Below are 23,948 nucleotides of genomic sequence, written 5' to 3'. Positions count from 1 at the left end.
AAAAATTGCTTCGAATTATGTCTGTCATCAGTCATAATTTGATAGTAAAAGCAGTCAAGCTAAATTTTACTGTCTTGTCAACAAATGTATATCTCGAATATGACACCACCTACGGAATATTATTTAAATAGCAAAAGAAATAGAAAAGCAAGGGCAACTCAACTTTTGCTACATAAATTCGTGAGAACTGCCAATTAGTAACAACTTTCACATTAACTTTTACACACTTTTGACAACTTTTATTTTAAAACGTAATAATGATTGGCATATAACTGCTTATATATCTATATATGTACATATGTATATACCTATATACCATAGATGGTACATATGTAGATTATATTGGGTGTAGGCATTAATTCGTGCGGTTTTCCAAAAGAGGGGTCTACTAGTATTATTTCGCGTCGTGTTCATCTGTGGCTATATTCATTTCTAAGGTACTGTCATTTCGCGTCATTTTCTGTAGATGTCATTTGTTTTAGCGTGAACAACAATTTGTTTCATTCATTTGAAAATGTCGAAATTTGTATAAGATGGATGCGATATTGAAGCTTGCAATAATTGGAAGAAATAAATAAATAACTATAGATACGTGCATAAAGATATATACATACAGAGAACATATGCATCCTATTTACATTTGAAATATCTTAAATTTAAACTTTACAGTATAGGGACATCTATGAATGCTAATATTAAAGCACTCGTACATACTTGTATACCTTTTAACATACGAAAACATTATGGTTTCTTAAGTTTTCTTAAATTAGATGTCGCTCATCAATGCACCTTAGAACGAAATCCTTTAGCCATTAATGGTTTAACGTCCGCAACATCTTTTCCGCGAGTCTCGGGAAGATAACGCCACGTTAACAGAAAACAATAAAGACACATCGCAGCACAAGGTAGGAAGGCGTAAGAACCCCAAATAGCCTCCAACATGGGAAAGAACATTCCAATCATAAAGTTACCACTCCATGAAAAAAAATTTCCCATCGACATGGCCACCGACCGTGACTCGACTTCAAAGAGTTCTGCGCCCACAAAATATGGCACAGGCGCCAGGCCCACGTTGAAGAAGAATATGAACGAAGCAATGAAGGCAATGCAAAGAATTGGCAACCAACTAACGCGGTCCTATTAGAAATGAGATTGGATAACAAATAATTGGGTTGAAAAGTTGTCTGTGTATATGCATGTATAATAGAATGAGGCATCTTTTTTAATACTCACAATGTAATTCAGGGCAACAGCCATGCCGAAGAGCGATATTCCACAGCCGCCAGCGGAAAACATCATTAGAGGACGACGACCAAACTTTTGCACCATTACAGGGCTTACACTAGCAAATATTAAATTCAAAATGCCTGCCCCAAAATTCATCCACGTTGCAATCTCTAGCGAAAAGCCTCCTTTCATGAATATTCTCACCGAGTAGAAGAAGATCGCATTAATGCCACTTAATTGTTGGCATAGTGGAAATGAGCAACAGATTACTAGTGGCAGCAAGTATTCGGGATTTTTCACAACAGCCAAAAACCCTATTTTTTCGTTGCTCGCATATGCAACTAATTCTTTCATATCCGCTATTTCGATATTCACGCACTCATCGGAATTCTGTCCGCGCAAACGTTGCAGTTCTTTGCGCGCCGCTGGCTCATCTTGACGCATCAAATAAAGCCAACGTGGCGATTCCGGATACCAGTAAACCGGAAGGAAGCTAACCACTACCAACACTGTATAGAAGCTGAGTGCGAACTCCCACAGATCTTCGGTGCCAAAAACCTGCTGAAGACTAAAAATTTGTCCAACGAAAATGCCGCCAGTCACGCCGATCGATGTGAAGACAGCTGCACTGCCGCGTAGGTGAGTTGGTGAAATCTCCAGAAGGTAAATCGGATGAACGGTGTAGGTGATTGCGGCAGCAACCCCAATGGTAAAACGTCCAATTAAGAGCATTTCCACCGAATTTGTCATTCGGCAAAAGTGTAAAAGAATTCCGGAGAGTGTCAACAGGAATGCGCTGACCAGCAGCGATCCTTTTCTGTACCAACAATATCAATTAGTTTTACGTAACTCCTTCAATATAGCAAAAATGAGCTAACCTTCCAAATCTATTACAAAAACTTCCAGCTATAAATGACCCGAAAATGCCGCCAATAAGAAATATAGACACAATCGCCGACCAAAGCAGATCCACTTGTGATGAACTCAATTGCTCGTTGTAACGTATCGCAAATGCATCGAGACACCAGGATTTAATATACTACAAATTAAGTAAACGGGGAAAAACACTGAATTTAAATATATTTATTTATTTATATTTTTGTGCAACTATGTATGTACGTATGTATGTGTGTACCTCTGCGGTTGTATTCATAACTCCCAGACAATAGCCAACGGGAATTGCGGTACCAAGAGTGGTTGCAAAGCAAACCAGTGCCAACAGAGGTGTCCAACCTTTACGTTGCGCCTGAAAAATAAATGTACCATATGTATTATATATAACCGTTAACATAATATTTTATGTTGCGACAACAAATCGTTAGGACTGATCTATCTGAGTTGCTTCGTCGTTGATAATGTACAAACATTCTCATACTTTGTGGATCAACTATTTTACTGATTGGACATCAACCTTAATACCTTTATTAAAACAGGCCAGCTGTGTTTATTATTATAGCTTTCTAACAAAATCTGTCGATTATTGCACTCTTTAAAAGAACACTTCAAAGTTTAGTGGCTTAATTTGGTAATGTAAATTTTAAATTTTGAGAAACTGGCGCTGTTTGCCACCTTTCAACCCTACGTATGTATTTCTGACATGCAAATGATTATCATGAAATTCATCAGCCATTTGGAATCGGACATAGGAACAATAACTTGAGTAGATATTTAAATATTAGGTAGTAAAACGAAATCTAGCATTTTATATACAGTTTTTCTTCGATTAAGCTGCGATGAGCTGCCCACCTACCGCAAAACTTGTAATTAGGACCTGTACTGTCAACAATTGGACCGTCTGCAGTAAGCAAACACCTAGGAGCGGTCAGCTTTGGCAAACAGGAAAAGAATTATATTTTATCAGAACAACGCCACTTATCAATAAAACTTTCAATTTAAGGCAAAAATAATGATAGCTTAATAAGCCAGTTTAATAATTGGGCAATGTTCATGGCGCCTACCATCGGTGAAATTGCCTTCCTCATAAACTGGTTGACCAATTCCGACCAAACTTAGTGCATAACATTGTAATGGCGCTACTTCCCAAAAACATTTCTCTATCCGAATTTATGCTACAGTCGTTTCCAGTAACTGGTTTCCAAGGTCAAGGTCAAATTATTTGCGACTTCATATTTGTTATATTCCTCACATTCTCACAATTCATAGAGTATTTTATATGCGCTACTACTGGAACTAATATTTAAAATATGTATGTGTATATATGTATTGAAATATAGTAATATCATATAAATGCCTTTTACGGTATTGAGAACAAAAGAACTCAAATCATAATTACAATTAATAATTATAATACTAAATAGTAGGAAGTAGCACATTGACTCTTCTTCTGATTTCTAAATATTACATTTTGATCCATTTACCTTATTTAATTATCTATATTCAATATACAAATCATGTGCAATTATGCATGGTTCAAGTACCTATGAATAATTCAAGTAAATATGAAGGCATTTATTCCCCAAGTACAACTGATAGGGTATTCACTTGATCGCAATTAATAATTTCTCAGCGATTAGCGGTCATAAATATTTACAATATTTTCTTATAATATATTTCAATATATTCTTGTAGAATTAACAACAATTGCATTTGGCGATTGCTGGTTGTAATTGTTCTCCATTTTCCACCTTGCGACCTCGCCAATTGCTCTTCAAGTATACGAGTATTCACCTCCGTCAATTGTACGAAATTAACGTTCGTAAAAACGTGAGGTCGCATAACTATGCACTCGCCTCCCCAGATTAAAAGCATACTGAAGGCGATTAATGTCTGTTGTACAACAACACATTTAAATATATTCACAGACGATTGTAAATATAAGTACGTAAATAAACATATGCCTTTAAGTTCAATAGCAGATTTAACCTTAGCACGAGCCAAATTTCTAAATTGTTGATCTGGCGATATTGCTATTGCAAATGTTGAAAAGAAAAAATATATATAACAAAGCAAAACTCAGTGAAAGCATTCAAATTAAAAATGCACTTAATGCATAGTGAGCAATTTAAGCTCGACGACTGGTTTATTGAAGAAACTAATTGTTATAGCTTTTAAATGTACCCGGAAGCGCAAAAATCATTTCAAGTGTCACTGTATTTGAAAAAAAGTTTCTGTTCTAAACAATTTACTGCTGCTATAAGTTATAGTTTTGTCCGAATGCAGCAATCCAACTCTGAAACATAGATAAATTTTTTTTGCGTTGTGTCTGCGTTCACACAGTGACCATAAGTTAGATAGATAGATAACTATCCCTAAGTTACTTAGGTGATATTAGATTTGTCAATTATTATCGCTACAGCTTAGAGCTGACACTGATTTGCTCATGATCGATTTTATGAGACAAAATTAATTAGTTTATGCACAAATGTAGATTAAGCTCGAAGTTAGTATAAATCAACCACCGTGTGCACTTTGAATAAAAATAACTGATTACTCTTACCTAAGTGTAAATGTAGAGTATTGGGGATTTTACTTAAGCTAATTTTTTATTTGCCATTTAAATGTGTTTATTTTAATAGTTCATTGATTTACAAACTGGTTTAAGTACTCATAATTGCCGTATTGATTACATGTACAGATCGCATCGAATATCACTTACGTTAGACTTCACAGATTTTTATGGCAAGCGATTGTACCACTTTAATAAGCTATTCACAAACTCTCTTATATTTAATTTCATTTTACTATTGCTTTCACATGTTTTTCTTTGTAATACATACTTACAACTATGGTGCATGGGGGAACCTAAAGTATTGGTTCAATGAAACTGGACACAAACATATATTCCTTCCGTAGTCCTATGTAGCAGGCTTGATTAGCGCTTTGATTTAGCTTTTCATTTCTCAATGAAACTTTTCATCATGACTGGGAATAAAGATATTCAGTGTATGTTCGAATTAATTCCTTCCATAAATGAAGGACGAATTCTAATTATTTTATTATTTATTCCAATGTTTAATTATATCTATTGATACCTATTCCCAACCATGAACGTTCATTTATATAAACTTTATGACTTCCATTTCATTTAAGCATAGCAAGAATGTGACGAAAGATTAATAAAAATCCGCAAGTTAACTGCAGGTCTATAACTTTGTGCAGAGTCCACACCTGACTAAATCCTTTAAAAACTGACAATTTTTACTTGAGCACAGTATTGCCCATCCACCTTGTACTTGTGGATGGTGTAGCCTTGATTTGCATTTATTATTTAGTTTCACGCCGATCTTTCCTGGTTACGACAACAGGAAGACATATTCATATAAGTATGTATGTATGTCAAACAAATTTTGTTTATTATTATACTTGTAACTTAGCTTCAAGCTCAAGTGTAAGTGTGGGAGTACTTTATTAAAGCAAATTATCACAAGCCAAGTTGAGTATGTTAATTAAGAAATTTGTTATAAATTTCAATACAATTATACTTGTGGACTAAAAAAAAGTTACACGGTAGGTAGCACGAGTGTATACCTATGAAACACTTGAAAAAATTGAGTGCTTAATTGAAGATTTAATTGCTTTATTTATTGTTTAGCTCTTAGAGATTTCAATGTTAGCAATACACTTGAGAGCTCTTTAGAGTAATGATAATGGAGTATTAACAAATAGTTGTAAATATGTATTACAAAGAAAAACATGTCGAAACGCCTTATTTTGAAGAGTTAGCAATTTTATTTACATTTCAGTCCGACATTGCGTATGAGCAACAGATAATATTATATTTTTTAGACGAAGTACTATACTCGTATGCCATAAATATATGTATGTACATAGTAATGTATAATTGACACTTTTCCAGGCGTTTAGCAGAGGGCTTTTAAAGTATTAGCCGTTTCCGAACGGCTGATGGGAAGTTTTTCCAGCGACATTCTGCCTTAGCTGCTATTCGCCATCTGTGCATGCAAAAAATTGAAGAATACACAATATTCATACGAAGTTGTTGTATGTATGTATGTATGTATATTTCATTTAAAAAAATTCAATGAATTGCTGATAATTTCATTTTTTGTATTTGTTTTCTTCATAATTTTTATTGCGCAGAATTTAGTATTAGAAATACTTTGAACGTGTCTTTTGTGCTTTATTATCAGTTTCAACAGACCAATATTGTGAGCATTCTTCCCAAATAATCTAATCTATCATAGTTTCCGTCAATTCAAAATATGATAGTACTTAAGTCATAACCGACTTGTACTTATCCTGCATAATCTAATTATATAATTTTCATATATAGACATCGTCGTATGAAGCTGGTTTGAGCACGTGCCTACCACTATGATTTAGTATTTTCGAACAACACGCTTTTCACCCCCCTTGTCAGATGATGTGAAACTGTTGGACCCTTACTTTGTTGTGTAACATACATAAAACTCAGCTAAAGTTCTAGAAAAAGTGAAAACACTAAATATATGTTTTTGAATTTTTGCTAAATTTTCGTAACTTTTGGCGTAGCTTTTACGATGGCAGTACAAATTACTCACTGCTATAAAAACTCGTATGTATATTTATGAACTAATTAAAAGCAAGGATTGTTTGTGGATCTTATTCTCCAAAATAACGTTCCACAATTTGTTGCCAAAGCAATTGAAATAGAATTGTGTTGTTTTTAAGCCGATGTCGTAAAAAGAGAATTGGAAACTTATTTTGATATATTCCTTCATTTTTAACTTAATGGTAGGAATATATTTTTACTCTGACATATTACTTTGTGAGTCTTGTAAATTTGTATAATACAAATCAACTTTTGTTTTATTTCATAAACCTTAAAGAACAAAACAATTTATTTGTTGTCCTTAGAATTAAAGAATTAGAATTTTGCCGCAAACTGATCCTGGCACTTACATTGTCCTCATTTTTCTCCAATTTGCTATCCATTTATTCTGGCTATTGCTCCGTGCTGGTTTGGTGCTTCGTTTGAACAACTTCACTCTTTCATAAACTCTTATCAACTAATAGTACTTCAGATTTAGTCACTTTTTGCAGTTAATAATGTCCCGCATTGATATCTAGATATTTTTTATTTGTGTATTTATGACTTTTTATGTTATGTTCACTTGTGACATCAGTAGATGCATATAATTTTTGCTATTGCTAGATTTTAGATATTGTTCACTGCACTTCCGAGATATAAATGCGATCGACGCGCGTTCCAATCACCTTTTTATGTTGACAATCGGTGCACTGTACACAAATGGTTTTTTTTATATTTATTTCCGCGCTTTTGTTTTTGTTGTTGTTTTTGCTTTTTTGCCAAACTGTGAGTTCTTTCTGATTCGCGCGCCAGTAACTTCTGCTCAACGTTTAATACGACCGGTGCACTTATATACGAGTACCGAGTACCCAATACCAGCTTCGGTCGATCCGCACGTAATAACTAATATCTCACGATTGTTTACTTATTACTATTGTTGGTTAACATTTACGAATATTTTACTGTGCAGGGTTCGTATATTCACTTATTGATATGTAAGTATGTACATGCATATATACATGCGTATATAGCGTATATTCATGTGTACATATCTAGCAGTGCATGCTAATAATTGAAATTTGGAAAACATTCTCGTTTATACGAAGGTATTTATTGTTACGAATGGAACTACTACATGCTAGTTGAGTTTTATCGGTATTCCGGATATACACATGTGTTGATTTTCAGTTTAACTATCTGTTTACCATAGGTCTATTTTCGATCCAGTTTAATCAAAGTTCTGGCGGCCAATTATGTCAGTGTCATACATGTAGATGTAAATCAAACTGTCGGAGTAACGATTTTCTACTATATATGTATGTTTCATAATTCGTATACCCTGAACAGGGTATATTAAGTTTTCCACGAAGTTTGTAACACCCAGAAGGAAACGTCCTATACAAGGACTTGATTTCGATTGTTCAGTTTGTATGGCAGCTATATGCTTTAGTGGTCCGATATCGGCCGTTCCGACAAATGAGCAGCATCTTAATGAGAAAAGAACAGGTGCAAATTTTCAGAATGATAACATTAAAACTGAGGTATTAGTTCGTATATATACAGACGGACGGACGGACAGACGAACATGGCTTAATTAACTCAGCTCATCATGCTGATCATTTGTATACATATATTTTATAGGGTCTTCGACGTTTCCTTCTGGGTGTTACAAACTTCGTGCAAACTTAATATACCCTGTTCAGGGTATAAAGAGCTTATACGCCTTGCACACCTGTAAACCCCTGTGCCAAATGTAAGTTTTGTGGCTTAATTGTTTATAGACTTAGATAAATGTATTTATTGTCGAATAACACAATTTAGATTGTAATGTCTTACTTCTTAGTTATCATCATCATCGGTTCCACAACCGTCTCCGATCTGTCAAAAGTGCGACGCTTTGGGTGTTTGCTTGGCGTGAAGTAACATTTGTTAACAGCAGATTTCACCTTTGAGGATATTAAGACTTTAGTCTTTTCCCCCTTTATTCTAAGACCCATAACGTTTGCAGCTTTTTCTATTGGCATTAAGGCAGTTTTTTAAATCGTCTATACATGCCGTATATACATCGTTACGAATTGTCAACATAAGCCAAAATTTGGGTCGATTTGAAAATATTGTGCCTCTGGTGTTTACTCCAGCGTCCCTTATGACCTTTTCAAATGCAAGATTGAATAGTAGACATGAAAGTCCATCCCCTTGTCGAAGGATATTTTTTGAAATAAAGTCACTTGATATAGTGTAATACCAATTCGTACCACATTTCTTACGTTCACTATTATGACTTTAACGAGATTTATTAATTTATTGTCATATTAGGCCTCATAGAGAACGATCTATTTATACTTTCGTATGCCACCTTGAAATCTATAAACAAGTGAAATGTGGTGATTTTCATTCGTTTTTTCAAAAATGTTCCTCACTATAAATATCTGATCGGTGGTGCCTCTTCCAGTTATAAATCTTGCAATCATAATTTGGTTCGCGTATGGGCGTAATCGTCACGTAATGGCATCCTCTAGCTTTCTGAACTCCAGTGCTTCTAGTGACGACTGCCTGTGGCACCTACCTTTGTTGATTTTCATTAGGACTGCTTCTGTTAACAAGTCGAAATGTTCTACCCACCTGTATTGAATTCCTTGTGTTTCGGTTACTAGGATACAGTGTGTGTTCAAGCAGTACGAGTATATCGTTTTGGGGATTAAAGTCTGTTCGATCGCAATTTATGCTTTTGTAGAACTGACAAGAATTTCTTAACTTGTAATTCGCTTGTAGAGTTTCGAAAAAGTTTTTGGTAGTCTATTAAGAATAATTGTTCCTCAAGTTATCGGTACACGGCTGCACGGACTTACTGACAGACAAGTACCCTTCTGCAAATCAATTTCTTATGCCACTCAAAAGTTATTGATATAAATGAACAAAAATATTATGCAATGTATATTATAATCTATACGTGAAATAGTCCCTCAGTTTTTGAGATATCTTAATGGAATGAAATTTTGCACACGTCTTTTTCTCACCAAGAAGCTGCTCATTTATCAGAACTGACGATTTTGGACCACTATAGCATATATCCGTCCTACAAACTGAACAATCAAAATCAAAATCTTCAAAAAATTTATCATGGATTATTGTCCAAAGCAATTCTATAATCTCCGAATGAATTGTTCAGATCGCTGCACTATATCAAGTTCTTGTATGGAAACTATTTTATTTGTGAAGCGTATTATAGCTTCAGTGCAACTGAAGTTAACGGTTTTTCTTGTTTTATCCTCACATTAGGAATGTTTCACAAAAAAACCCAAAAGTGGCTAGCGAACAATCATGAAAACGGGTTGCGGTTCGCTAACATATAATTTTATTACGCCTAAAAGAATGCCAGGAACACATTTTAAGTATATTCAAAACGGCAAACAATGTATTTAATACGTTTGTGTATGCAGATTTGTAAATATGAGACTTTCATCCGTACCAGATAAACTTGCTTATGCTTTTTCTGGTTCTCCTATGAAAACCAGCGAAAACTACTGAAATACCAGCACACCTTACGAATATACAACTCAGTCGATCGAATTAGTATCTATCCATATATGAATCTATCTATATACCATACATGTATGTATGTATGTATTTAATGGAAATGAAAAAAAAAACGGTTCTCACTGACGCTTCCGTGAAAAATAGCGACTGCAACATACTAATTAAAATGATTAGTGTTCCTTAAAAAGAATAATGTGGCGCGAATATGAAATGTAAAAAGGTACAGTTAATATTAGAACAGTATCGATGTTTATAAACAACTATATACTTGTATATTGTGAATCCCCAATATGAGAGGTATTTACTTGAATGTCTTGGAATGTCAAGATATTTAAAAATGTACAATTATGCCTAAATTAGCTGTTGAGGAGGCCTCTACTAGAGAATGTTAATGTATTATTATTACATCAACATTCTCTGCCCACATCAGTATATATGTACATACCTATGTACTTATATTCACACGATATCAGCAAGCAGAATGCAAATTAGCGCATTTACGTTAAAAATAATAATATTTAGCTTTATAGATATTATTAGGCCATATATGTACATACATATATACATTCATACATATGCATATGTACCATAAATATGAGTTAGAATTATTTTAAAATAAAGCTTTAATGCGTATATGTATCTAAGCTGTATAGAGAAAAACCTAGGACAGAGCTTTAAGGTATGAAAAGCAATTTTAAAATCGACACAGAAGATGTTGTGATTCCTTCATGTGAGTATTTTTTATATGATTGACACAAACATACCATGCACAACCCTTGCCGCTATTACGGTTTCCAAGTCAACTACATTTTGGTTGAAGTTTTGAAATTCAGTATAATCGATATCAACTCTATTCATCAAAAATATTTCAGTTAAAGTATTGTGGAACTTATAACTTTTTTGTTGTGGTAAGGTTTTCAACCCTGTGTCAGTGCGATTGACTAAAATATCAAAAAATTTAACCTTAGTGCAGTTTATTTGGGAAAAATATTGATAGAAAAGGAAATGTTTGATCTAAGTAATTTCATTGATAATAACAGCTGATCTGTTTGAACTTTTTCGGAGCCAACTTTACATTTAACCGTTTTGCCGTTATATATTTGAACAGTACACATAGTAAGGGTTGTTTGTAAAAAAAATGTTCTTAAATCTTTTGGATTAATTTAAGTTTGGTGTCCTATCGAAAAGGGAAGATCAAAAACAGTATCTTTAGCATATTTTACTGTTTTACTACAAAAAGAGTAAAAATGCAGTTCAAGCAGGGCGAAAATTATGTAAGTGTACGTAGATGTGTTAACGAAACATCAATGCTAAAGTTGGCTTACAAAGTTTCGTTCCGACAATTTCTATTTCGAGGAGGCATCACGTCCTGAAAGGCCCATTGAAGCCGAAGCGGATAAAACAAAGTCATTGGTCGATGCAAATCGTCGAATAACAACTCAAGAGAATGCTGAAAAATAAAATTTGTCTAATTTCATAAAATCTTTTATACAATAAAAAAAAAATTTATTTAAATTGAACTACAAAACGAAATTACTTAGTGAACGACCCAATGTATGAGATGTAGAAAAAACAAGGTTCCAACAGATTGAATTGGGCAGTATAATAAAATTAAGGTACTGTGGGAAATGTTGCGAACATAAAGAATTAAAACAACCTACTATTCCTATGAATGCATTTTTTGAACAAAATGAAATTTTTTTAGGAACAAATACGGTGACTGTGGCGCGAGAACAAAGGACGGGCTACACTGAACGTAAATTCAGAAATAATTGGCTATTTGGTGTAAAACATATGATCTTAATTGAATTACGATTACGCTTGAAAATAAATCGTTAGCAAAACTAGGAAATAAAACCGTTCCTCGCAAACGTTTGTAGAATTTTTCTTTGATCTCATTAAGCAAAAAAAAAAGAGCTTGCTTAGATTTTCTCTTCTTTAAGTTAGCAACATCAATAAAACTGCGATTGAAATTAGTTCTAGTTCGTAGCATCAAAAAAGAGTTTGGTTGATCTAAAGTTGATTTTCAATTCAATTCAACTGCGTGAAGTTGCATATTGTAATAGATGTATTAACTGAACTTTCCAATGCAAAGGGGTGCCAAATAAAATGCATATGAACATTTTTGAATTACGAATTTTGATACGGTTCCTATAAATCATCCTCCCGTGTCCCATCGACAGTCATTACAGTTTTTCCTTATTTAATGATAATGAAGAAATCTTTTTCAAGCAAAAAGGTAAATTGTATAGCAAAAAGGGTAAAAGTTGTAATATCGCCATAATTGGTTTATCTCCCTTGATGATTGTGTTCTTCTGTAATACAATACGAACTTTATTTGCAGACCATTAGAATTTGCCCAAATCCTTTCTAACATTTTAAATAATTATAGTTTATTAAATCATAACACCTTTTGCATAAAAAAGCATTGTGCGCCATTATATACATATGTACATATATATTACATGAATCTATACTCAAAAAAATTTTCCTACTAATCTAGTTTAAACATCAAGATGCATTCATCAGTTCATTTATCACTATGAACACGCCAACAGCATTCATGGCTTATTTCACCTTTGAGCGAAAACCCTTAGCGACCATCGGCGCAACTTCAGACGGATCCCGTCCACGTGTTTCTGGTAAATAGACTTTCGTTAGCAGGAAGAGCAGTAGACATGTTGCTGAGAATGGCAGGAATACAAAAGCGCCCCAGGCGTTCTGTAACGATGGAAAGGCCATGCCGACAGTAAAATTGCACGTCCAAGATGATAAGCTGCCCATTGACATGGCCACCGAGCGAGGTGCGACTTCGAAGAGCTCTGTTAGAAAGAAATAAATGTATATTTTTAATATGATTCAATTTTTGGCTATTGGTTACTTAGTAATGATACATCCTTAAATACATCATTAAATTGAAATTTCAGGATAATTACTCATTTTAGAGAATGGATACAGAAATGCCACCAAATCACCAGAGAATAGTTTTTTCGAACGAACTTATAAATAATGTATCGACGTTAATTGAGCTAATTCGTTTACTAATGTAAAGGTAATTGGCAAATAATAATTTCAGCTCATTACGCATGAAAAAGGCTTTGACGGTTCAACAAGTTGGCGAATAATGTGGCACTACTATTTAAACTATTCAGCTTACCCACCTAAAATTTCCAAATTTGATTCCAACTGTAAAATAGATATAATTACACTACTAAACAAATCTGAAGGAAAAATGTGCGACTGATGTGCTAAGAGGTCTGTGGGGGTAATTTGAGTTCAAAAATTTTTCATCACGTACAGCTATTTTGGTAATTTTAGTAAATAGTAGTGGATTGACCCCTACACCCCTTGACTACAACACACAAAATTCTACGTATTAGGAAAATTTTACTATCATTTTCGGTTTTAGCAACCCAAAATTAGCAAGAAACAGCACCTAACATGACAGTCACCAAATAACTGTAAACTAGTGTTATTATATCTCTGCTGACAAGTACTAGGAACTAAATATTGGTCCGTTACATCAATTGGGATTAGTTACCTTAATTTATAGAGTTTAATTACGGCATATTAAATTTACTTTAAACACTATTTCTGTATAGTCTCACACAATACTATCACATATTGTACATAAGAGTTGCTTTAAAACAATTACGATGGGCACAATGTAACACATGTTATCGAAAGTATACAGACCAGTTATGGAATTGAATCATTCAGAAAGCAATTCAATTTTCTCTGCGGAAAACCCTGATTGCATGAATGGTCACATAAATTGACTCACATTTCTACATCTATAGCCCACAAAACACACTAAAAGCTAAAAATAGCGAAACGTGACTTCGTTAAAATTAAATCACATAAACACTAAGGCTGTAAAAACAATACAGGCGATCCAATTGAATTCAATTAAAAATCAACTTAATATCAAATGCCTCACTCTTTAGGTCAATAACTTGATTGCATTACTGAAACTATGCTGAACGTGTCGAATATCTTCATATTCAAACGTTATTGTTTGTGACGGCTCGTGGCAATGAGTAAACACTGACTGCCTTTTAGTGATTCAATTAAAAAACAATATATATAATATATAAATACATATGTATATACGTACGTGTATGTGCATAAATTAATTTTGAATAGAAACTATCTCTACTCACACATACATGCAAAATGTATTGGTGGAAAGGCGTCTTTATACACACCTGAGCCAATGAAGTATGGTATAGGTCCCAAGCCTATTTGATAAAAGAAGATGTATCCCATAATACACACAATACAGAGTATGGGAAACCAACTTGTAGTGTCCTGTAATAAAAAAGATTTTATTCAATGACACATCATCAAATTTGTATTGGCAAACCACGCAAACTTACTATGTAATATAAAACAAAAGCGATAGCGAAGAGGAAGAGAGAACAAATTCCGCTGGAAAATATCATCACTGGGCGACGATTTAGCTTTGACATCAGCATAGGTCCCAAAAAGGCCACAAACAAATTTAGACAACCAGCGCCTAAATTCGCCCATTCCGCATCAGCTGTGGAAAGGCCGGCTTTCTCAAATATTGATACAGAATAATAGAATATCTGTTGGAGATTTTACATTACTTATTAGTGAGCTGATTCATTCTATTTTTATTTATTTATCTCTTACAGCATTAATTCCAGACAATTGTTGACCACCGTGAAACGAGCAAACGATGATCAATGGCAACAATAATGTTGGATCTTTTAGCACCGAAAAGAAACAGCTCGTTTGTACTTTAGTATTCATTTCTGCATCCATCTCATCAATTTCATGCTTTATTACGAGGGCCGCATTGGGTCCTTTGCATAAGCGACGAAGTTCATAGCGAGCCAGCTCATGATCGTTACGCACTATGTAAAGGAATTTTGGGCTCTCTGGATAATAGTAAGCAGGCAAGTAGCATACAGCCACTAAAATTATGTAAAAGCTTAGAGCATAATGCCAGAGCTCCTCGGTGCCGAAAATGTGGCGCAAACTAAAGACTTGTCCAACCACAACACCACCAGTAACACCCATGGAACATAAAACACCAAAGGTTCCGCGTAAGGCTAGTGGTGCAATCTCTGTAAGGTACATTGGTAGTATGGCTGTGGTCAAGCCAGATGCGAGACCGACTATCAAACGACCAAGTAAAAGCATTTCTACGGAGCCAGCAGCGCGACAGAAAAAGAACAGGATTGCGCCCAACGTAAAAAGTCCACCGCTTATTAGAAAACAACCTTTTCTGAAAAATAAATTAATGAACTGTCTGTAATTTTGAAAGGAACTTATTAGTTTAATATACAAAGTTAACATAATCTCAAAATAAAGAAAAACGTAATAAAAAATTCGATAATACTTTAACCGAGAAACCTAGCAGTATCTCCACCAGAACTTTAGATTTTTCAAATTATATTTTAAAGCCTCAATAATTGCATCCATCAAAAAGACTTTCAAACCTCATATTCATGATTCACCCCTTTAACATTAACAAGGGTTTTAATATTGAGTACAAGTAAATTTAAACAGAAATGTGAATTATGAGTAAGAAGAAGAAAATATAATCATGGAATGGTGTGGAGAAATTTATACATCATTTTTATTTTTTGGTTTCTTCTCGTTGTCATTAGCAAATCCATTGGTGAGCAACTAACCTGCCAAATTTATTGGCTGCTTTAGCTCCTCCAAGTGAGCCAACCGCTCCGCCTATCAGGAAAATTGATACCACAGATGACCAAAGCAAATCTAAACCAGAAGCACTCAGATTAGAACCGTATCGATGGTGTAAAGTCTCATTACACCAAACCTTTATAAGCTGCACAAAAAAAAAAAAATAATAATAATAGGAAAGCAAGACAGATCGAAACGAAAAAAAAAATTAAATTAATAAGCATAAATGTTAACTTACCGATGCCGGAGCATTGATAACACCAATACAGTAACCCACAGGAACGGCAGCCCCGAAAGTAGTAGCGAACCCCACCAATGCTAACAAAGCGCTCCATTGTGGTTTCTACAAGCACACAATTGTATTCATATTTAATAATACTTATATGAAAATTAAAGTTTAAAGTTTAAATTTTTCTACTAGGAGTATACAATGTTTCCAATATTCAGAATCAATAATTTCCTTGATTTGGCATTCAGTTATGTAAATTTAGCATTGATCAGATATTTACATATTTACTTTATGGAATTGTGAATATGTAGAATAGCTCTATGCTCAATAGCATACTTCTATAAATGAATGGTTTGTTCCGTAAAAATTAGAAGTTACATCAAAATTAATTTTCATTAATGTATTTAGGTCTCTTGGATTGAAATCAAATAACCATATGTATGTATATTACCCTTAGATATGGTACATTGGAAGAATATGTGTTCTCCATATTGTCAACGTTTTATTTACTAAAGGAGTTGGACGACTATTTATATACAGAGATTTATTGCAAGCAATCCCTCATGACCTTTAATAATTAAATCATGATACTAATTTTATTTTGATATATGTATGACATACATATTTATTTTTGGTCTAAAAAAATTGTCTCTCACAAAAATACAAATATTTTAGAATGTATATGAGGTTAAAGTAACATCATTAATTTCTGCAAGAGGCAGCAGCAAAAGCACATAACAGAAACATTGACGAAATCACATGAATATTACGCTAAAATTTTTTGACAAATTCAATAAATCAAACGTAATCTTAACAGGGGCTCATGCATAGATAATTTGGGGTTATCTCGATGTTGGACACTAATTGTGCTGTAATGCTAACTTCCACTATAAACTATTAAGATTATAAATCTGATACTCACATAAGTATATTCGTATTCAATTATTACTATAATCACCAAAAAATAATCGAGTTAGATATAGGATTATATATATAAATGATCAGGATGATGAGACAAGTTCAAATCCGGCTGAGTGTCTGTCCGTCCGTCCGTCTGTCCGTGCAGATTGTAACTTGAGTAAAAATTGAGATATCGTAATGAAACTTTGTACACATCTTCCTTGTGTTGTGTTCCACTATCACGTCCATCTGATTCTTTTACTTTATAAATCAATAACCAATCAATGTATCCCGAAAAAATAGTGCACTCGAGGTATTTCATCTTAAGCCCAGAAATTGTTGAAATCGGACTATAACTTTTCAAGAACAAAGACGCCAAATATGTGAACTCAGTGCGTATGGCTGACTTATCGGCCAATCTGTCAGATATATTATTGAAATTCGTAGAACATGTTTCTTTGATAATAATATACCCTTGTGTCAAAAATTGGTTGAATTGGATCAATACCCTCCCTTAACTCCCATATACCTAATATAGAGATTTTCACCTTCCAGTTGACTTTATACCACATATATCAGCCAATGTGCTAGTTATAATAGATATTCACGATTTTGAAAGGTCCGACTGTCCTTACTCCATATACATATATGTATACTTATATTTATATATTATATGTACATATTTATAAAATTACTTGAAAATAATTTCTCAAGTATACCTGAGCAATGTCAAAAATTAATCCAATCACCCTTCCATTTATATGCCCCCAATGATTTTATTAAATTTTCGCTGACGGAAAGTAAAATATAGTCATAAAGCTGAGGAAGTCCATGACCGTCAAAATTAGTTATTATGATATCAAATTTGATTGTAATATATTTAGGATTTCGTCGAACAATGAAATTGAGGGTTCAACATTTGCTACATTTTTTAATATTGCTAATTTATTTTTTATATTTTTGCTTTTAAGTTTGGAAAATGTACCATATGTTTATTTATCCTTTGAGTTCGAACGGAATTTCATTTCAATGTTTACCCAGTTTCACTATATTATGGCAGAGCACAAAAGTAAGAAGTCTACACGAAACATGGGAAGAATATAAAGTTTGATTATTATGTGAGGGGTATCATATGTACAAGTATGAGGAACATATATACACACGAAAAGATGTTAATCTGCCCTTTTAGTCCTAAATAAAACTGTATGGTTTTAAAATTTAAATAAATATGATCTTACAATTAAATTATATTTTCTCATCTCTAAGCAGTTGGCTAGTTACTAAACAGTTACTAACAGATTATAATTAGGCGGTCCAGGGTTGGAAACTAGAAATAAAAAAGGTGCTTTAAAGGATTGACGAAAAGGAATCAAACTGAAAGTATTTGGAAACACTACAGATTTATATTTTACGCATATGTGTATGGAGTTAACTGAGATATAGTCATTCCTACATGTCATATGTATGTATGTACTTCGTCGCTGTGAAAAAATGTATCGTTAGAAATGTCAGAAAAGTTATCAAAGTACTTCGTAATCAGTAAAAATATTAAAAACCCTTTTATAAGGTTGAAAATAATATGTGTACGTAAACATGGAAATATATTTTTTTAATATAATAAGGTGAAGTATATAGGAACAAAAACATAAAAACATGAAAATTTTGAATAATAAATAAACAATGTTTCATATTAGGACTTAAGATATTTTTCTTTAAGCCTTATTCGATTTAATAATACAATTTTTTATATCAGATTAACTTTAGGTTATATAGTAAATATGTTGCATTAGATGCATTTATATGTACATTTATTATATTTTTAACAGTATATTGTATTAAATCGAATAAGGCTTAAAGAAAAATTAACTTAAGTCAACTAAATATTTAACATTGTTTATTTATTATTCATAATTTTAATACACGCTTAAGGATGTGCCATTACTTTATAATAAGAAGGTGCTTTCATGCAACAAAACGTAAATTGTTAGAAAAATGAGTGCAACCAATTTAAGCACAAATGTACTCAAATGTTTGTTAGTGAGCAGATGAGAACCTATTAAGTACCAAAAAGGGTACAAGGTTCAATGCTTGCATATTCTTGTATATCCACTTTCAAAACAACTTTTACTTACGGGGATTGATGTACTTGACTTTAAAAGCACACATCCATACAAATAGACATACCTTGAGTACTTCCGAAGCCTCATTAAGTGATAACTTAGTACCGTGGGTGACACCAAATTTCCTTGTTTGTTGTTCTCCATCTTGAGAATGCAGAGGTTCACTTTGTTCTGTCATATGCAACTCCATTTTTTATGTTTTGATTTTAATGTGTAAATGCAGGCATACAAGGGCGCCGTTTTCTTCTGTAATATGGTTATTTGGTGAATACAAATTGTGAGAAGTGTGCGATATTTGTGTTCTTTGTTTTGCCACCTCTTTGGCCATATGCCAGCAATAGCTATATTTTTTCAACGTTTTAAGTAGAATTATTTTGTTATGAACATTTACATATTATAGGTTTCCTAATTTTATTCGCACAATGAATCTCTGTAAAAATCTGCCTTTCATATCACTTTTTCTCCCTCAAGTTCAGGAACAGAGACGTAATTTTCATATACATATATATTTACTGTTTAATCCGCGAAAAGACTGTTCACCATGGGAGCTTCTAGTCATACTGTCAGCCAGTGATAAAGGGATACCCAACTTATTACCGTGTGAGAGCGCCTCAAATTTTGCTTTTTTATAACAGCAGAGAACGCAAAGAACTGGTTATATGTTCTCTGCTGTCAGTTGGGCCATGTTCACAATGAGTTCATATCAGAGAAAGTCAAGCATTCATATCTCATTCAGCAGTTTTAGCTGTTGAGACTCTTTGGAAACACAACCACCATTGCCCTAATATTGTTTTGCTACCACGTGTAGTGCTTTCCAATTATCGGAGAGAACTAATTCTTGTTCGCTACTGTTCAAGGGTGAAATCATTAAGAGAAAACTTATCATTTCTACATGTTGCTACCGTTCACTAAAAGCAATACAAAATAAGCATATATCGAATATATACACTTTTATAAATTTACTTACACATTAATCGTATCTGTTTCGCATCGACATATTTAAATCCATTCGATGAAGTACCGATTTATTTCAAATATCTATCTGTATTTCCAGATGCCCAGATTAATTGTTAACTTGTTATTATTATTACTTTACAATTTTTAACTCTGAAAAAAAAGATTACTTTTAACAAGTTTTTCAAAAATTATATCCATTTAAGAATTTTCTTTTTGCATATCATGTGCATTCTCCCAAGACAGCTGATTATTTTTACATGTTGTGTTTTGATCCCATATTCTCTTGTGAGCACAACAAAATCGAGAAGTAAATACTTCAATGTCAAAATAAAAATTGAAAGCAAAATAAAAACAGTTGACGTAGACATTGGTTTGGAAAGAATAGTCTGATAGCAACCATAAAGTCAAACAAATTTTGTTTCTCATTTAAAATGTATCCTCTTTCATATATTTTAAAAACAAATTGATGTCTAAAAACTTTTTATATTGTTTGAAAGAAGTTTACTAAAATAAACACAATTGATTCAAATTCATGTGTACAAATTAGATACTTAGAAAATAGCTAAATATGCCGCTTCCCACATACGATGTGCTACTGGAGTCTACAGCGGTAGTCAGTACGGTTTTACAATTTTTGTCTGGAGTGTAAGTACAAATAATATTCGAGGTATCAATGAAAAAAATAGTATATATTTATTTTTCAGCATTATATGCCGTAAGTACATACAAAAGAAAAGTACCGGCGAATCATCTGGACTATCTTTTATTTGTGGATTTCTTTCGTGAGTTTTAATACGTATATTGTAGACCTCACATTTTGCATTAACATTTATAACCGAATAATGAAAAAATATTTTAAACTTATATAGAACTTCCTTTTGGCTTCGTTATGGTATGCTCACTGATGAACGCAGTGTTATATTAGTCAATATAATTGGGTCCTTCCTTTTTCTATGCTACACCATGATATTCTATATTTTCTCAGTAAACAAAAAGTCCTATATGCGACAATTTGGCATTGTATTGTGTATTTTGTTTGGTGTATGGTACTATACAAATTTGGTTGAAACCGAAGAGGAAAAAGTTCGTGTTATGGGTACGTGCAATATTCAAGTGTCTATATATATTTACGTGCAATATTCAAGTGTCTATATATATTTAGCAATGCAAATAATAAAAAGTTTCTTATTTTTAGGTTTGGTCTGCAGTATTGTTACAGTGTGCTTCTTTGCAGCTCCCCTAACTATGTTAATTCATGTGATACGCGTAAAAAATTCAGAAAGTTTACCCTTTGCACTGATTGTAATGACATTTCTGGTGTCTGTACAGTGGGTCATATACGGTGTCATCATATCAGATACTTTTATACAGGTTAGATTTTACACATTTCGAACTTATTTAGATAATACATGCATGTAATATAATTATCTTATTAACAGATACCAAATTTTCTTGGATGTTTACTTTCAATGCTGCAACTTTGTCTATTCGTTGTTTATCCACCTAAAACCTATTCCGGTCAAGGCTATCGCTTGGTTGACCAAGCCCCTATTTTTTGAAATTGTTCGTCGCTGTAACGATCTAACAAATCAACTTAGGTTTGAAAACGTAATGACTGTATTAAATATTTTTAAAAGTAAAACAATAAAATTATATGGTTAGTTAAGTACGAAGTATATATTAACACATTGCATTTATTTAAAAACCTAAAAACTACTGCTCATATTTAGATGTTATGCTATATTGTTTAATGAAATTTAAGTTTATACTGTTTGAGTATTTGTAAAGCGACAATATATAATTCGATCGTGCTTTAATAAACTAATTATGCTGATAAACATAAGAATTTTTTACTTACATCTGCCTTATATACATTCGAGACCATTGCTTGAAATTATTAAAAGAACGTGTGTCTATTCCAGAACTTGCAGTGCTGAAGACTGTTGTTAAAAATATCGAATAGTATTAAAAAAATGGTGAAACATTTCTTCTAATCCAAATCCACACGTCAATAAAACTTATCTAAGAAATTGTTATCTATTTCATACTACGTGATATTACTCGTATTTATGATTCAAAAACAAACCATACATAAACAATATATGGTCCTCCTACTAAATGTATGAACTGAGAACGTATATTAATAATACGTTACCCCTTATAAATAATTTGACTTATTCCATCATTTAATTATATTAAATCTTTCTTAAATTGAGGTACATCAGAGAACGTCTAATGTATGTATAGTATATATAATAAAATATTAGACATACTCTAAAATTAGTGAAATGAACCATATACCCCATAGAATTGTAAACAGAGACAAAGCATAACAAACGTACAATTATCGGAAATATAATTATTTTTTTATAATTTTTGTATTGATAACAAGGAAAAGGAAAGACATGTTTGTATTAGTTGTATGTTAAGTTTAAATGTCTAGTATTTATTTCCATACAGTATTGTTCAAAAATTAATTATTATTATTATTAACTTTATGAGTACATATATATTAGAAGACTTTTTCGGACGCCCGCCTCAGTTAAAACAATACTAAATTCCTTATTCGACCACCTCACCACTCAGTATTTTTCTTATTTATTCAGAAATAATAACGAACAATATTTAGAAGAGTGTTTGAAAATTGTATTCATTTTTTTTATTATATAATTTGAATTCTCGGAAACGGAAAACAAATAGAATACTTTTGATGGTGCAAATGTCTAGTCTAAACGACATCAGATAAAAATAGCAGAACAGGTATAAAGAAGAAAATGCAACCTATCCAACGTAATGGTGAAATTATAAATACACCATAATTTATTTCCACCACTTGTGTAATGTGACATATAAACAATATCAACATTAAAGAATTCGTCATTTATTACTATTGATATTTCTTTGTTCAGGAAAAATTATTAACACCGCTGATATAGTTTGGTCACTAGCATAATGCAAGATAATTGTCCAGAATTGTACGAAGAAGTAAAGCTCTATCGGAATGCACGGGAACGAGAGAAATACGACAATATGGCTGATTTGTACGCAATTATCAATACTCTTCAACAGCTCGAAAAGGCGTACATCCGTGACTGTATCACTCCCCAGGAGTATACGGCCGCCTGTTCCAAATATTTAGTGCAGTACAAAGTTGCATTCAAGCAAGTTCAATGTGATGAATATCCCAGTATAGATTCATTTGTAAAAAAATTCCGATTAGACTGTCCTGCAGCTCTGGAACGAATACGAGAAGATAGACCTATAACAATTAAAGACGATAAAGGGAATACATCCAAATGCATAGCAGAAATAGTTTCATTATTCATAACCATCATGGACAAATTACGACTTAAGATGAATACAATGGATGCTTTGCAGCCGGACGTAAAAGACTTGGCTGATAATATGAACCGACTGTCATTAATTCCGAAAGATTTTGAAGCAAAACAAAAAGTTGAAACTTGGCTTAGCACTTTAAATGACATGCAGGCCTCTGACGAATTATCAGAATCACAGGTTCGTCAATTTCTATTTGATTTGGAATCGGCTTACGCTGACTTCACTAAATTATTACATAGTCAATAGTTAATTTGTATGACACAGTATTCGCAATAACAATTCAAAAACGAAATTATATTTGCAAAAATTAATATCATCGCCGTTATAAAAATAAGTCTTATTTTGTGATCAAATAAATCAACACAAGTTCGCTTACATATTAATTAAACAGCTTCTTAACAGAATTTAAAATTAAATATTGTACACATATGGGAATAAAAGTATAATTATAAATAAACTCATAAATTTT

At 32.8% G+C, this 23,948-nt stretch overlaps 4 protein-coding genes across 6 annotated transcripts; 2 read left to right on the top strand and 2 right to left on the bottom strand.

Annotated features, from left to right (window-relative positions):
- Positions 1–212: 212 nt before the first annotated feature.
- sut2 (sugar transporter 2) lies at positions 213–7,552 on the bottom strand. The gene is made up of 5 exons (XM_014230468.3): positions 7,087–7,552; positions 2,363–2,473; positions 2,106–2,266; positions 1,234–2,044; positions 213–1,137 (listed from the first exon to the last, which is right to left on the bottom strand). Exons 1-5 carry the CDS (start codon positions 7,117–7,119, stop codon positions 781–783), a joined length of 1,473 nt encoding a protein of 490 aa, XP_014085943.2. The 5' UTR covers positions 7,120–7,552; the 3' UTR covers positions 213–780.
- Positions 7,553–12,619: 5,067 nt separating this feature from the next.
- sut1 (sugar transporter 1) lies at positions 12,620–22,040 on the bottom strand. Of its 3 annotated transcripts, XM_036367770.2 has the most exons (9): positions 20,151–20,218; positions 19,575–20,091; positions 19,248–19,429; positions 16,173–16,277; positions 15,919–16,079; positions 14,912–15,509; positions 14,632–14,844; positions 14,461–14,563; positions 12,620–13,074 (listed from the first exon to the last, which is right to left on the bottom strand). In XM_036367770.2, exons 3-9 carry the CDS (start codon positions 19,371–19,373, stop codon positions 12,821–12,823), a joined length of 1,560 nt encoding a protein of 519 aa, XP_036223663.2. In that variant the 5' UTR covers positions 19,374–19,429; positions 19,575–20,091; positions 20,151–20,218; the 3' UTR covers positions 12,620–12,820. The 3 variants fall into 3 exon arrangements, with proteins under 3 accessions (XP_036223663.2, XP_036223660.2, XP_069964786.1); XM_036367767.2 differs by having other exon boundaries at positions 19,248–20,091; positions 20,151–20,217; XM_070108685.1 differs by lacking the exons at positions 19,248–19,429; positions 19,575–20,091; positions 20,151–20,218 and adding an exon at positions 21,999–22,040.
- Positions 20,496–21,824, top strand: slv (sugar transporter SWEET1). Its single transcript, XM_014229960.3, has 5 exons — positions 20,496–20,785; positions 20,845–20,922; positions 21,010–21,236; positions 21,336–21,511; positions 21,580–21,824. Exons 1-5 carry the CDS (start codon positions 20,709–20,711, stop codon positions 21,697–21,699), a joined length of 678 nt encoding a protein of 225 aa, XP_014085435.1. The 5' UTR covers positions 20,496–20,708; the 3' UTR covers positions 21,700–21,824.
- A 929-nt stretch (positions 22,041–22,969) lies between the features above and the next one.
- Vps28 (vacuolar protein sorting 28) lies at positions 22,970–23,944 on the top strand. The gene has a single exon (XM_014235295.3). The coding sequence runs from the start codon at positions 23,093–23,095 to the stop codon at positions 23,723–23,725; it is 633 nt and encodes a 210-aa protein (XP_014090770.1). The 5' UTR covers positions 22,970–23,092; the 3' UTR covers positions 23,726–23,944.
- The last annotated feature ends 4 nt before the right edge of the window (positions 23,945–23,948 follow it).

Source organism: Bactrocera oleae, chromosome 4, assembly GCF_042242935.1.
Source record: "Bactrocera oleae isolate idBacOlea1 chromosome 4, idBacOlea1, whole genome shotgun sequence".
NCBI lineage: Eukaryota > Metazoa > Arthropoda > Insecta > Diptera > Tephritidae > Bactrocera > Bactrocera oleae.
Note: the sequence above shows the minus strand (reverse complement) of the source record. Positions and strands in the feature narration are given on the sequence as shown.

Excerpts from the sequence above, each read along its gene's own strand:
- sut2 (XM_014230468.3), bottom strand. The coding sequence starts at position 7,119 with ATGGATAGCAAATTGGAGAAAAATGAGGACAAT. Across the intron at positions 2,267-2,362 it reads TTATGAATACAACCGCAGAG|TATATTAAATCCTGGTGTCT; the intron begins GTACACACATAC and ends CTTAATTTGTAG. Across the intron at positions 2,045-2,105 it reads TTTTGTAATAGATTTGGAAG|AAAAGGATCGCTGCTGGTCA; the intron begins GTTAGCTCATTT and ends TTGTTGGTACAG.
- sut1 (XM_036367770.2), bottom strand. The coding sequence starts at position 19,373 with ATGGAGTTGCATATGACAGAACAAAGTGAACCTCTGCATTCTCAAGAT. Across the intron at positions 16,080-16,172 it reads TTATCAATGCTCCGGCATCG|CTTATAAAGGTTTGGTGTAA; the intron begins GTAAGTTAACAT and ends TTTTTTGTGCAG. Across the intron at positions 15,510-15,918 it reads GCAGCCAATAAATTTGGCAG|AAAAGGTTGTTTTCTAATAA; the intron begins GTTAGTTGCTCA and ends TTTATTTTTCAG.
- slv (XM_014229960.3), top strand. The coding sequence starts at position 20,709 with ATGCCGCTTCCCACATACGATGTGCTACTGGAGTCTACAGCGGTAGTC. Across the intron at positions 20,786-20,844 it reads TTACAATTTTTGTCTGGAGT|CATTATATGCCGTAAGTACA; the intron begins GTAAGTACAAAT and ends TTTATTTTTCAG. Across the intron at positions 21,237-21,335 it reads GGAAAAAGTTCGTGTTATGG|GTTTGGTCTGCAGTATTGTT; the intron begins GTACGTGCAATA and ends TCTTATTTTTAG.
- Vps28 (XM_014235295.3), top strand. The coding sequence starts at position 23,093 with ATGCAAGATAATTGTCCAGAATTGTACGAAGAAGTAAAGCTCTATCGG.